The 15,297-nt window shown below is 34.0% G+C and overlaps 1 protein-coding gene across 5 annotated transcripts in view; it reads right to left on the minus strand.

Moving 5' to 3' along the window:
* Window positions 1-15,297, minus strand: part of NFATC1 (nuclear factor of activated T cells 1) — a 202,702-nt gene that overhangs the window by 87,369 nt on the left and 100,036 nt on the right. For all 5 annotated transcript variants that reach the window (XM_074273459.1, XM_074273482.1, XM_074273467.1 and 2 more), the window contains exons 4-6: window positions 9,560-9,762; window positions 7,349-7,521; window positions 2,883-3,023 (exon numbers count right to left, since the gene is read on the minus strand). In XM_074273459.1, the coding sequence (XP_074129560.1) occupies window positions 2,883-3,023; window positions 7,349-7,521; window positions 9,560-9,762 (517 nt within the window). The remainder of the gene's footprint in view (window positions 1-2,882; window positions 3,024-7,348; window positions 7,522-9,559; window positions 9,763-15,297) is intronic.

The raw sequence follows: 15,297 nt of genomic DNA on the forward strand, positions 1-15,297 counted from the left end.
ACTAACTTCATATTCCCAGAACCACTGAATCTTATAGACAAGATACCTCTCTGTAACATCTCCACCTTAGTTTGAACATGTGCTGGGAGCTCACTCAGAAGCCAATTCTATTTCTTCACAGTATCAATTGTTCAATTTTTTTCTATATATTAAATTAAAACCTGCCTCTCAGTGAGCACCCCACCCCTGCTTTTCTCCATTGGTCTTAATTCTGTCTCTTGGAGCAGCACAGAATAAGTTTAATCCCTCTTCCATTCAATATCCTTTAGAATATTTGAAGACAAATATCATACTCTTTGGCCTAAGAATCATAAATAGCAGAGAGCCATAAAAAGAGCATTAATTTTCTTTCTGAAACAGAGCCCAACCAAAAATGTCACTCCTGAAGGGTAATTGTAGCTAATTTGTAACAAGAGATATCTAAACACTGTCTTTAAATTCCTTTCTGGTGATACATCTTCTTGCCTGCACAAATACATATACTTTAAATTGTAATTTAAATTTAAGCAATTTCAAAATTAATCATTTTAGAATGTTTTCCAATAGTATAAATTCTTTTTAAAAAATCATTGTTGAATTTTCTTTATAATTTAGACTTTTCCCCACTCCCATATTATGTTCCTGATTACAGAGGCTTGCCAAGTTAAATACTAGAGACTTTCAAATACATTTTGATTGAAGCACTTAAGTTTCCCACAAACTGTACAAAATCAAGGATCCCATTATAAAGGTTGAATGCCTCAGTGGTTTTCACTTGATTAGAATAAGTGTTGGATTGGCTATGCTTTCAAGAACATTTCAATTCATAAATGAAAATAAATAAAAGGCAGTACAATAACCCTTCACCCCTAAACTTCATACATCCTACCCTAACTGCAGTAGAAATAACTTTAAGTCTTCTAAAATTAACTGAACCTCCTAGAAGGAAATGACACTGGAAAATACTCTCTTGAATGACAGGGAGATGATAAGACAATTGAGAAGTTCAAAACACTCAATTTCAGGAATATATTTGTAGGCAGGTCAGAAATTTTGTCAGTAGAGAAACTCTTGACATACTTTAAATCTCAAAGAAAATGAAAATGAATTAATGTTCTATATGCCTCATTCTTTTAGGAGACATTGTTTTATTTCTTATTAAAAAACAAATCAATTATTGTAAATGTATAATGATGGTTTAGCCAGAAAACGCAAATTGATTTAATATACATTGCCTGACTTATCACAATGCTTCTATGCATAGTATTCCTATCCACAATATTTGTATCCAATTTTATTTGAAAGAAATGAAAATTAGATTCTAGCATCAGTCTATGAGCAACAATTATCTAGAACCTTCTGGCATGCAAAGTGCTGTAGTAGGCCCAATATGAAAGTTATTAAATTCAGGATTGTATGCAATAGAACCATATTTGTAAGGCTAACTGATAGTAAATATCTCTAAGGGATTTAAGACAACAGCCAAGACCAGAAGTGAAGTGTGGTTCTGGCCACTGAAACCACAGAAAACAGTTAGCTAATGATGATGGTGTAAGAGTGACTCTACACAGGCTACTTCAGGCATTAACTGAGGAGCCCTGAAGGTGCAGCACAAAAGATTTTCTTCTCTAAAATTCTGACACCTGAGGTTAACAAAGACCATAAATGTGAAAAGGCTTTGTGTTCTGGAAGGTTTTACTAAAAAGAAAACACCCATCAAAGGAGTGATGCAGATCACTGAATTTATATAGTGAACCTTGAAGAAGATGGAAAAAGGAATTGAACTCCATACAAATATGATTCAGCATGGTATACTAGATGGGGGGAAGAAGAAAAAAGAAATTTACATGATAGTTTTGTTGTACTTGAAAAGAATAGAAAGTTATGCATGGTAGATTTGACATTTCATACACAATCATTTTTTTTACTGTATTATGCTATGAAAATGCTTGTTTTATTCCATAAATTAAAAATCAAATTCTAAACAATAATTTTTAGAAAGCAGGAAAACTGCTTGAACTGAGAAACTCAGGAAATCTAGATGCTAGTCTCAGCTTTGCCTCAATTTTCTTCTCTATAAAAAGGAGAGTTGGGAAAGTTGAATGCTAGATTTTTTTCTATTATTAAAATTTGATAATTCTATGACCTAGGGTTATATCTCTATATATGTACATACACAATGCCCCAAAATTTTGATTCTATTTTATGCTGTTAATGCTCAAAACTACATTTATTATATGTATATGTGTCCATACATGTAAATATATAAATATATAGACATATATACATATGTGTATGTATGTGTGTGTATATACACACACATGTAGATACTTACAGGATGTCACATAAGTCTTAGTGCATACACAAATAGTGCTTTCCAAAATATAATGCATTGGAAAAAATATCCAGGAAAGAGAATGTGTTAATACATCTCAGAAAGACTAGCCGGGCAGCCTGGCTGTTGTTATATGTAGCCACAGAGACATATATGAGGAAACTAAAAGTTGCATCTATTACTAAAAAATATATCTCAAAAGACAAGAAAACAAACTTTCAATTATTTCCTCCTAAAACATCACATAGTCCTTGGGAGTTCCTGTGATATTGATGATAAAAACTGTCAGGAGAAAATCATAGCTGGCTACAAAAATAAGCTCTTAGCTCTTACTTGAAATGCCATAATTGTCAGTTCATGCAAAAATTCTTAACTGCCTGTATAAACATATTATGCAAAATGGTATTGTTATATAGGTCAACTGCACAGCTCCACCCCATTACTTGAAAAATATATGCAGAAGGACAACATATAATTAGAAGGTCTACACTCTTTCCAACCAGGAATCAAATTTCCATAAGCATCCAAAACAGAAAAGTTAATGCAAAGCTATTTTTAAAGAAAATACCTGGTGCTTTTTCCACGAAAATTACTTTTGAGTCTTGCAAAAAGTTGTGACCAGACAATATCATTTTTTTCCCACCGATCACTGGATAGCTGTCTGTGCTTTGTTTCTCCACTAAAGGCAATTCTTGGGCAGATCTCTGGGCTAGAGGAGAAAATAACCACATATGGAACATAATTTGTTTTTAAATAATACAAAAGGCTTAGTACATCTTGCAACACTTTTTTGCATTACAGAACAAAATATTTGACACAATATTCCTGACAATGCTAAGGTTCAATAATGAAAGAGAAATCTGAGATCAGCATGATTTTTTAGTAAGTTGTTTCTATATAGGATGGCATAATCACCCTCAGTTTTCAGATGGGGAATAGAAGACAAAGATACATCAGTGATGGAACCAGACTTGGAGAAGAAGTCTCAGACTAGTATTCAAATTTCTGATAGATTTTCTGGACTTTTATCATCCAACCATTCAAATGAGTTCTTTGGGTGAACCTAAAATATGATCCCCATGTATTTTGAAGAAGCACCATAAAAATTTTATAGAACAAAATTTAAAACTCTATATAATGCCTCAAATGACCCTTCATATTATAATTGCATAATTAATCTATATACATAGCTATACTGAGAGACAGCATTATATACTGAATAACCAGCCTCAGAATCTGCAAGACCTGAGTTCAAAATGTACCTCTGCAATATAACGTCTATATGAATCTAACCAAGTGACCCAGATGACTCCCTAAGATTAAATTGAACAGGAGTTGCTGATCTACAATGGTAGAGATTTTTTTTAGGAGCTCATCAATCATACCAGTGAAATCACTAGTCAGGAAGAAATGTTTTAATTATCCAATTTTGAAAATAAGGTCTTTTTATGGCATCTCTTTCATTCTCCAACTAAAAATTCATAATCTGTTATGCTTTAGCTTATTTGTGAGGATCTAATTGATCCTATAGAATCTCAAAATAGCAGAAGATAGAGGCTGATTCTTTTTGTTGTATCTCTAGTATCTAGCTCAGATTAGGCACTTAGTAAATTTTTGTTGATTGATTGATTTGTATCCCCTGTTTAAGAGTAAATTGACTGAATCACCCTTGCTGTGGTATAAAGAGCTTCCCCCAAACTGTTTCCTATTTCTAGAATTCAAAGAGAATTTATCAACTCTTTGAGAATTCTGATGAGATTTTTGTAACTGCCACCTTGCCCCTCAGTTGTGATGATGGAGATATTCTATCAACCAGATGCTGTACAACATTAGAAGCATGCTTAAAGCTTAGAATGATGAAGGGCTCAGCAATCTAGGGCTCTGGGTAGTTTGACCTTGTCCCTAAGATAATATCATTAGATGAGTCAGCTATGTGCTCACAATGAAGAGAATGCTGGGCCTGGAATAAGAAAACCTGAATTTAAATCCAGCCTTAAACTGTGTGAGTCTGGGCAAGTCACCTCTTATTAGTCAACTCAGTTTCCTTAGCTGTAAAATAGGAATAAAAACAGCATCTACCATACAGGATTGTTTTGAGGCTCAGATGAGATTTTATTAGAAAGTACTTATCACAGTTTCTGATACATATTAGGTGCTTCATAAACATTTATTTCTTTTTCTGTCCCATCACTGCTCTCCCACCCACTTCCTACCCCCCCCCTCCTTCACACTCCCAGCAATAACCACCAGTAAACCTATCCTTAAGCTTCCAAGAGTTCTGCTAATAATCAATCAATGACTTTCCTAAGTACTTATTATATGCTCAGTTTTGTACTTGATGCTGGGGCTGGGATGGGGTTTACATTTCAGTTTGGGAGACTAGGCCAACAAACAGGAAAATGATCCAGCAATTCAAGGTAGGATGCAATTAAATCCTAAATTATGTAGGTTTAGATATCTGGTAAAGATGAGACTTTAGGACTTCTTTCAAGGCCTAAAGATTTCAATTAAGGCTTTTGAGTCATCTAGTGCATGAAAAAGGAAGCATTTGGGGATGATCCATCTAGGAGTATTATTAAGGGTGGATTAGAGAAGGGAGACTAAAATCTGAGAGGTATGAGGTAATGAGCACTTGGATCTAGGAGGTGTCAATCGGAATGGAATGGAATAAATGAAGAATGAATGGAAAAGCATTTGCTAAGCTCTTACCATGTGCAAAGCCCTGTGTTAAGTACTGAGGTTACAAATAGAAAACCCAGAAAGCCCTATCTCTCAAGGAGTTCACATTCTAATGGAAGAAAGAACACATACAGTAGATTTCAGCTGAAGGAGAAGGGATGGATATGCATTGAAAGACAGGGCATGAAGACAGAAATGAAGACAGAAGAAAAATTCAACAGGATTTGGTGAGTGATTTGATATGAGAGGTGAAAGGAAGGAGTAAGTCAAAGATAATTCTAAAGTTTTGGGCCTATTTTCTGAGGAAATGATGATATCATCAGTAGAGAAACTCAGGAAGGGAAGAAGAAAGTATATGATGAGTTCAGCTTTGGACATGGAACACACCATTAGAGAACCAAACTGGAGCCTGGAAAAGAAGCTAGCTTTGGAGATGAGTAAGAGTCATAAGCGCAGAAGTAGCAGCTGAAAACATGAGACTAGCTGAGCTCTAAGGGAGATAACATAAATAAGAAAGAGCAGAAAATTAAGTCTGAACCTTGGCACTTGGCCATAATTAGGAAGCAAGAGGTACAAAAACCAAAGGGAATAAAGGAACGGTTGTTTTTTGCTCTCTGTTTCTTTTAGAAGCATGGTGCTCTTATGAGCAGCAGAGAGAGATCTCTTAAAGAATCAATCAATTTGGCCAAACTACATTTTAGCTTTTCATACTCAATTTCCTTATTCTCTCCTCCTCAATCACCACAAAGAGGAAGTAAAGAAGTAAAGAAGAGTAAAAAATATATAGGGCAACATGGAAAAGAGCTTTCAGTTCAGAGCCTCTAATAATTTGCTGAAGGTCACTTATGAAATGAGTGAAGCTATAATAAACAAAAGCCAGATCTTGGTCTCTAATAGAAAACTTGTTTACAAATGAGATAGGAGCAGGGGGTAAAGGAAGGCAATTTGACAGGAATTATAAAACTAAATGAAGTTGCATGTTCAAACTCTTTAATAATTCAAGCAAACTGAGGGTGAGAGGTGATGTAAGTTGCCTCAAGTCACACAATAAAGTGGCAGAGGTAGGGATGTGTGACCAAGTTATGTCAACTTTCTTGATTTAATTTTTCTCCTCCACAAAATGAAGGACTTAGACAAGAGGATTCAATCCCAAAATTCTTTGGTTTAAAAAAAAAAAAAAAAAAAAAAAAAGGAATCATCAAGGACCTAATACAATGAATAGAACTATAAATTATATTTATTCCACACAAAAAATTTCAGAGCTCCTAAACCCATTTTTTACAAACTCTTTGAAATTACAAGGAATTCTTTGATGATAGATTTAAAATAGTTCAAAGATCAACATCAGTTCATTTTTTTTTTCCTTCAGTTCCTCATGTAAATTGTAAGTAGCAATTAGTTAAATCATGATGGGTGTTGAATATTCTGATACATTATCAAGATTACTCTAACAAAGGATCTCTAGATGATAGTGATGGTGACAATGATGATGATGATGATAGCCAGTTTTCAAACAAATATTATTTCATTTGATCCTCACAATTCCATGAAGGAAGTGCTATATTTACTCCAATTTTCACATGAGGAAAGTAACTCAAAATTTAAGCGATCTGCCTAGCGTCAACATTGCTAGTAAGTATTTGAGGCTAGATTTAAAGTTAGGTCTTCCTGACTCTGGTTCAACACTCTATCTACTATACTACCTTTGTAAAATATATAACTTAAGTCTACATTTAAAGTAAGCATCAATTTTTTTTTATGCCATGACTAAATGTTTCTTTATAACAATCAAACCTCAGGTGATTAAGTATTATTTTAAACAGAGAAATAGGTAATACTTTTCAATGACTCTGAATCATCAAATATATATTTTGAAGAAACAAGCTAATAATGAAAATAAGAACTAAAATTTATATAATATTCTGTGCTAGACATTCCGCTAGTTGATTTACAATTTTGTCATTTGATATACACAACAATGGCAGGAATGAAGTGTTATTATTATGCTCAATTTACAGATAAGGAAAATGAAACAAATGAAAGTTTAAGTGACTTGTCCAAGATCACACAGCTATTAACAAAGCATATGAGTCCACATTTTGCACTCTGGTCTTCCTGACTCCAAGATTGGTGCTTTATCCACTTGACCACATAACTACTGTACAAATGTAAAGAAAAAAGTTATATTAAACAAATAAAGCAAAATTGGTATAATGAACTGTTCAAGTGATTCCATCTCTGTTCTTCTGTTTCCCCATCTAGTCAGTGTTGAAAAAAAATTATCTCTAAAGTCTCTTCCTTTTAAATTCTATATAGTCCCTGGAAAAAAGGGAAAAAAAATAAATAATTACTTACAACATTCAATAGGATTTGATGCCACTTGTAGAGATAGAGTCCTGCCATTAGATTGTGGAATATGAACCCGGAAAACCAGTCTCACTCGTGTATTCTTTCTTCCAATGTCAGTTTCACCTTTCCGTAGTTCAATGTCTGAGTTTCTGAGTTTTAGGATGCCAGCACAATCAATACTGCTCAAAACAAAACAAACAGCCATTTAATATTTGTACTAGTTCCTGACATAATAGAGTTGAAAACTTCTAATCTCTCATCCTTCAAGGATGCCCTCTGAATCTCCTTACTATGTTACCAAAATATCTATGGCACTATTTGTGATATGAGTATGCACAAGTCCTAATGCCATGAAGAATTATCTATTTTTGTACCTATTTTGTGGCAAAAGAAAATGGTTTATTTGAAAGTAAAGACATTTCAAAACAGTCACTGAATGCATCACTGAGGTTGTAACTACACATGACAAGTAAGTAATTGAGCAGTTTTATAGATAATTCAATCCTCAAAATAACCATGGCTCAATTATCTAAATCTCACAGCCAAAATAATTTTAGATACACAGTGAGTAAATAAATATTTATTAAATACCTACTACATGCCAGGAACTGCACTAAGTACTGGAATCATAAAGATAATCATAAAACTCTCTTGATTCTTTTTATCACTTTTTTTTAACATGATTGTTAAACTATGTAACTAGGGTATGGGGGAAAAAACAGTGGAAAGTATAGCTAGCAATGTCATGTAGAAAAAAAAAAGATATTACAATCTTCTTCACTCTCATAATACATATGTACCACTGATTCTAGAAGAAACTAATACAGCACTATTAAATCTCTCATTTCTCTGCTTTACAACTTATTGTTACAATTCAAATAAGCTTCAGTGCAAAGTCCAGAGTACTTATCCATAATAGTATACAATATTTTTGCCTTTCCCATAGTATTTATCATCAAAATATCAAATATTTCCATCAAATAATCAAATGATTTCATCAAATGATCAAATAATGATCAAATATCAACAAATATAAAAAATAGTAAAAAATCTGAGTTTTGTTACTGTAATATCTAATGCTTAGCTAAGACTCTAGAAAATGAAAATTTTCCAACATAAGTGGAAAGTACCATTCATCTGGGCTTGAGTTGAATGGATAGCACTGTATGTTTCTAATCCAGCAAGTCCTCATCTGAAAAATCTTGGTGCTTTTAGGCAATGTAGTAAATGAATTGGTTTTTATAAATACCACAACTATATTCATTTACAGCATATGGAAATCTTCATTTAATTTCATCTCAGATCTTGGGATCCTGATTGGAATCCAAGTCAAAAATGTATGTGTGTTCGTGTGTTTCCCACATATTTTGTAGTTATAAGTTCCCTGCAAAGATAATAGATAAAATTTCACTGTAATTCTGATAAATAAAGGTCCTAATTAATGCTCTAAATATGATTAGGCAACATTTGGACAATGCACAGACTGTTCTTTTATTGCCAAATAAAGTATGGTTAAGAATGACTAGCAATAGAACATTTTTTTACAACTTGATGGAATTTGAAAAAAACTTTCTTGATAGTGTTTTTAAATTTTTATACTAATTACAGATTGAGGCATACTATTTTCCCCACTTTATTTTTTTCATGGTTTTTGTTTTGTTGTCTTACTTCACAACATGGCTAATATAGAAATATGTTTTGCGTAGCTGCACATGTATAACCTACATCAAATTGCTTACTGTCTCAGGAAGAAAGGATAAGGGAAAAGGATTAAGAAAATTTAGAACTCAAAAAAAATTTTAGTGAATATGAAAAATTATGTTTACGCTTACTGTGGAAAAAATAAAATATTATTAAAGTAAAAACATTATATTCGGGTGACCCCTCTAATTTAACTGCTTCACAGTCAAGAGCAAAAATGTGTCATGTTTAGTAATTGAAAGGACTGGGTGGGAGATATTTACAGTTATATCTGAGATATATATTTTAAGTGGCAATAAGCACAGTGGCTAAAATTCTAGAAAAAAAGTAAATCAGTTGTTACCAATATCTGTGAGGTTCATTTAGGTGTTAAGCTGAGAACAATCTGGGCCACTAGAATTTGATAAATTTTGTTAAAGGCCTAAATAATTTGGAGGATTGAGTAAGAAAGTCAGAGGAAAAGGAAGCACACAACTCTGTTGAAATCACCAAGTGGTCCAGTTCCACAAGGCTTACATTGCTCGCATGTTATTTTCTGGCAGAAGTGGAATTTCCAGGACTTTGGTATTGGAGAGGATTGCTTCGTGGCTGGTGGTGGAGACGGTTTTCCCTGTTATCCGGTGGACCTGGTAGAAAGCATGGGGTCTCAGCAGGCGGTCGTCTGCCGTCCCGATGAACAGCTGTAGCGTGAGCGGCTCACTTTCTAAGTACCCATGTAGCTGGCAAAAGAACAGAAAACTCCCACTAAGCACCAGGCACATAAACTGCTAGGAATCAATTAAAGTTTTATAAGCAAGAGACTCTAATTCTAGGAGAAAACTAGTGACAGGTGCTAAGTGTTAAGTCCCCTCCCACCTCCCACCCCTTTTTTCTCTGTAATATAAAAGTGGTACAATAAAAAAAGTGTATTTAGAAAATGTCTCATTATTATAAAAGACCTGGGGCATTTAGTTAAATTTAGGCTTTAAAAAGTCCTACTGTCTGCTTAAATACACATACACACACATGTATATACATGTACAATCACATATCTACCACTGCCACCAAAAAAAAATTCCAAACCCTACCATTTCAAAATGATATATTCTAGCTATATGAAGCAAAAATTAAGTGGATTTTACACAGTTCTAATTTAAGCCATCCTATCTCTTGATGTGGAGCTGACTTCATCTTCTCAGATGCCTACTTGTTTCCCAAGGTTATCCGATTCATCATGAGCATCATCAGTAGGCTCCTTGAGAAACTAGACTCCTAAATTTGAGGCAAGTATATGCTAGTAAGTATGATGCAGGATTAAGCTGCATACATTAGTTGATTTTAACCTGTGGAAAATAGAGTATTATGCCAGAGCTCTATTATTTCTACCAATTTATTTCCTCTAAATCAATATCAGTAGTATTCATGCTATTGAGAAATGTGTTTTCTTGTTTAATGAACATGAAACTAAGCAATGTACAAAATCTCTCATGAAGTTAGTTTGATAAAGTACAAATAAGTAAAATAATCCAGATCAGTTCAAAAATGGCATTTCTTTTGCCTAACCTGATGGATCTTTCCTCTTTCACACTAAGCACTTAAGAAATGCAGTCCTGGCCACAGCGATATTCTCAACATACAAGAACAATCAATTCAGCCTTCAGATTGGGCGGGGGAACATTTCACTAATTGGTTAAGTCTGCTTAAGCGTCTGGCCACCAGTTGGTAGACACAACACATGGAAAACTATATACTGACATTCCTCAAAAAAATACCAGTTCAAACTAAGCCTATTCCTCCCACCCCCCAGAAAGGAATAAGGTAAATTAGGCACAAGTTTCATATCTCTCTAATGAGACTTCATTAAAAGATACTGAAAATTTGTGTTATTTTGACAAGGCTATTTGTTTCAGAATCCATTCTTTTTTCTGTGAAGATACACCTCCTAAGGCTTTGGGATAGCACATCCATGATGTTCTGTTCTCCCCAAGGAGCCATTTTTGAGCTATCACTGGAGCTCACATATATAAAACCATTTTAATATTTCATCCATAAACTCTGATTACTTTGTCTTAACTTGTTCCACACCATAAATTTGACTTTCCCTTAAAGACCAATTAAGATCATTTTAAGCTATAATTTTATAAGTATTTTCACCACTAACAATAGCATTTTTAGTTGATAATACAATTACCAGGGGCAGCTAGGTGGCGCAGTGGATAGAGCACCAGCCCTGAATTCAGGAGGACCAGAGTTTAAATCTGGTCTCAGATACTTAATACTTCCTAGCTGTGTGACTCTGGGCAAGTCACTTAACCCCAGCCTCCAAAAAAAAAAAAAAAAAAAAAAAAAAAAAAAAAAAAGATAATACAATTACCATTTTCAGACACCCTAGAAGTAGAAATAATTTTAGAGCTCAGTGCCGTACAGTAAGTACTTAATAAATGCTTGTTGATTGACTAATAATAGTGTTTTCTTTTTTTCATAAGACATTTCATAATCAATCAGATATATTACTGGCTTATTCATTTTTAAAAATCACCTTTTCTCAAGAGCATTTGACATAGATTGTTGAGCACACTGTGACTGTAACTATTCTGCCCTCATTCACTTTAATGAAAAGCATAGGCAAGGGCTATAATATGGCCTTAGCAAAAACAACAACAGCAAAACTGAACTTCCTTTTTTTAAAGGAACTATTCTTTAGAAACCCAGATTGTAAAGAGTCTTAAAGATGAAGTGAAGCATAAGAAAAAAGATTGAAAGAAGTGACCAAAAATGGGAGTGGGTGGGTAGGAGGTTATATGCATCAAAGAGTAAAGGTGTATTTCATACTTACAACACCAATATTTTGACTGTGTGAATATGAATAAAGGTAGCTAATCATAATATATAAAAACAAATTACAAAAATGCAGACATTTAGAAAATTTAGACAGGATTAGGAAGTACACTCTGATGTTTTGACCAGCCAACAAAAAGATGTATGGGATTGACAATTGTTTGGCCTTCTGGGAAGTTCTGAAGTTGACCTAAACAGTCTACTATGTCAGAGATAGAGAAAATTGGGGCTAATATCATTAAGTGAATCACATTCTAAGCCCCAGTGAATACAAAGAAATGGAAAAGACTAAGCTAGGGGAAGGAACTGAGGTACCACAGAAATTAAGAGTAAGCATTTCTAAGGTCACTTGAAGATGGATTATTTAATGGATGAACAGGAAGTATTTCTTTCAAAGTCCCCCTGAAAACTTGGAACATCCAACACAGAGAAGCCCAAGTAACTTGAAAATCCTACTTGTTCAGCTGGACCCTTCCATTTCTCAGTCCAGCCCCCCCCCCCAAATTTGGCATTCTCCTAGAAGGAAAGCAACCTGAATAATCAATATCTCAGAATTCTCCTGGGGTAGCTGTATCTTAAAAGAGGGCCTTGTCAGCCACCATGAATTTCAAATTGTAAGAATTTCAGGTAGTTGGGTATGATATTTGGTAGAGAGCAAGAGAGGGTATATGTGAACTGACTTGAGGAAGCAAGGAACTGAGAACTTTAGTTTGAAACATATTGAGGGAAGGAGAAATGTCAACTTCCAACTGGACATATCAGACTGGAGTTCAGATAAGGGGACATAACATAAGATGTAAAATTGAAATAATCCTAAAATCTAAGAGAGAGAGAATGAGTTTTATAAGATCAAGAGAGAAAGCAAGAGGAAATAAATGTAAAAGTCAGACAAGATTTCAACACTGGTAAATAGGATCTTCTACACACATTTAGGATAATATAAGTGGTTTCAAACCTATTTTGATTTTTTTTGTATTTGTATTTTTGTTTTTAATATGTCAATATATTTGAATATATTGAATACAACTTGGAAGTCTGTATGATGAACTAAAGAGTATGATTTTGCAATTACCTGCTTCTGGATTTTGATGAGAAGAGGATATTGATTTTTTTTTTAATTACTAGGCTGGCCCCTCACATGTTCTTACATGAAGAAATTTGTGGCCTATAAGCCATTTGGTTTGATGCAAGCAGAGTAGCTCATTATGAGAGCAGTTGAAAGCATCATGATTTTCATTAACTCTTCTGAACCCCCAGTACATGGCACCTAGCCAACATTAATACTGTTATAAGATAAAAGGAACCCTAAGTCTGAGAGCTCACTTCAAACAGGTACCATAGTCTGTATCCTTTAGTTCAATTATCAACTCCAAAGGCCACAAGCAGCAGGGGAAAAATTGTGTTCTATATTGAATCAGAGACCAATATTAGTTTAGACACTCTAATTTGCTGCCTCAACAAACATAAAGAGACTATGTTTCCAAGACTTTGGGTGGGATATTTAAACAAAGATTATATTTTATGACAGGCCTTCTATGCTAACACTGAGAGCATGTTGCTTTTCATTTATGGTAACTAATCCCTGCTTCTTACTTGGGTAATATTTTAAAGAAGGAAGAAATAGTTTGATGAAGGCAGTTTCTACATTGGGCTGTAAAACTGTGAAATTATCAGTGTTCCATGGAATCTAGAATGTGTAATTAAGAAAATTTGAAAAAATAATCAATCTCTACTTTATATACTTGACTAGTATAAATTTGGGTCAAAGATTCCAGAGAGTTTCTCTTTCTGTCTCTGTTTGTGTATGTATGTCTCTGATGCTGTCTTTCTATCTCATATACATACATGTATATTATATATATATATGTGCATATATATTATACATATGTACATTTATATATAATTGCATATATATTATATACATACACATACACAAATACAAATACACAAAGCCTATAAAAATGTTCCAATCTTCTCATACCTTATTCCTTGACACGTACTCTTCAACCCAAAGACACTGGCCTCTTTTCTGGGGATTTTCTCTAATTGTCTCCCTAGCATGAAGTGCTCTTTCTCAATTCTGCCTTCTAGCTTCCCTGTCTTCCTTTAAGCCCCAACTAAAAATTCATCTTTGACAGAAAGCTTTTCCCAACTCCTCTTAATTCTAATGACTTCCTTTGGGAAATAAATTTCTATTTATTCTGTTTAGAGCTTACTTTTTATATTTATTTGCATGCTGCCTCTCCCATTATACTGTGAGATTCTTGAGGGCAGGTGCTATATTTTTTGCCTCTTTTTATATCCCCAAAACAGAGCTCAATGTTGTAGATGCTCAATGTTTATTGATTACATAATATTGTTTTTATATACAATAATAATGATTTATGTAGTTAATTCTTTACAAAGCTAAAAAAACACCACTCTCAGTGATACTTTTCAATATTGCATGTGAATATTTGACTGTAAGTCAAAGGTAAGAAGAGAAGCATATAGTAAACACATATAGTGAGTTACCTTCACTAACCCAAGATTGTAAATGTCTATTATTTAGAATGTGGGCCAAGCTATCTCAGCAATAAACTAAGACATGATCAATCAACAATAATTTGAAAGATTGTATTTTCTCTCTCATCAAATTAAGATGCATCTTAATTTCTTTAGAACTAAGAGGGAATCACATAAAAGTCAAAGATAGCTGCTTAAACTTCTTGAGAGTGAATTGCACACAATGTCATCTGAGTGCCAGAGCCCCTTCCCTGTCATCCTTTGAGTTCTGAATCTGAAAGCAGATACAGTAATTACTATAGGTGGTCAGTAAGTGCTGGTATCTGACAGATGACAAATGTATTCCATGCTTAACTGCTTGCTTAAATAAGGTCCAGCACAAAATAAATAATTCAGATCAGCTCCTCATTAAGGTTGGTAACTGCTCTAAATATCAATTGCTCTTTCAACTTTACCTGCTGTTTGCTTGGCTCATTTCCTTCTGCAATGATGTCATAATTTTACGTGCCAAAGAAGCATGAAGTGAAGAGGGTCACATTCTAGTTCATCTTTGTTCATGAGTCCTCAACAAGTAGTTGTAATACAGAAATTCATTTTAATTGGATTCACATATGAATTTCTAGCAGTTGTCGGAAATCCAGAGAATTAGGTATCAGGTATCTATGGACTTTCAAGGATGAACATTCTGTAGCCAGGTCTGATGAATATTTAAGGCTTGTATTTGTCAAGGACTGCAGTGTGATGGAGAAAGGAGAAGAGGTGATGAAAAGAACTCTGAAACACCACCTATGGGAATGTACACAGGTGGCAGTTGGTCGGGAAATAGCATACAAGCTGACTTTGGAATAGGTGAAAGGAGATGTATAGGGAACATTCTAACTGGTAAGGAGAAATTTATAAGCAAACTGACAAAAAAATTGCCAGGCATGTTC

This window comes from Sminthopsis crassicaudata, chromosome 1, assembly GCF_048593235.1.
Source record: "Sminthopsis crassicaudata isolate SCR6 chromosome 1, ASM4859323v1, whole genome shotgun sequence".
In the NCBI taxonomy this organism is placed as follows: Eukaryota; Metazoa; Chordata; class Mammalia; order Dasyuromorphia; family Dasyuridae; genus Sminthopsis; species Sminthopsis crassicaudata.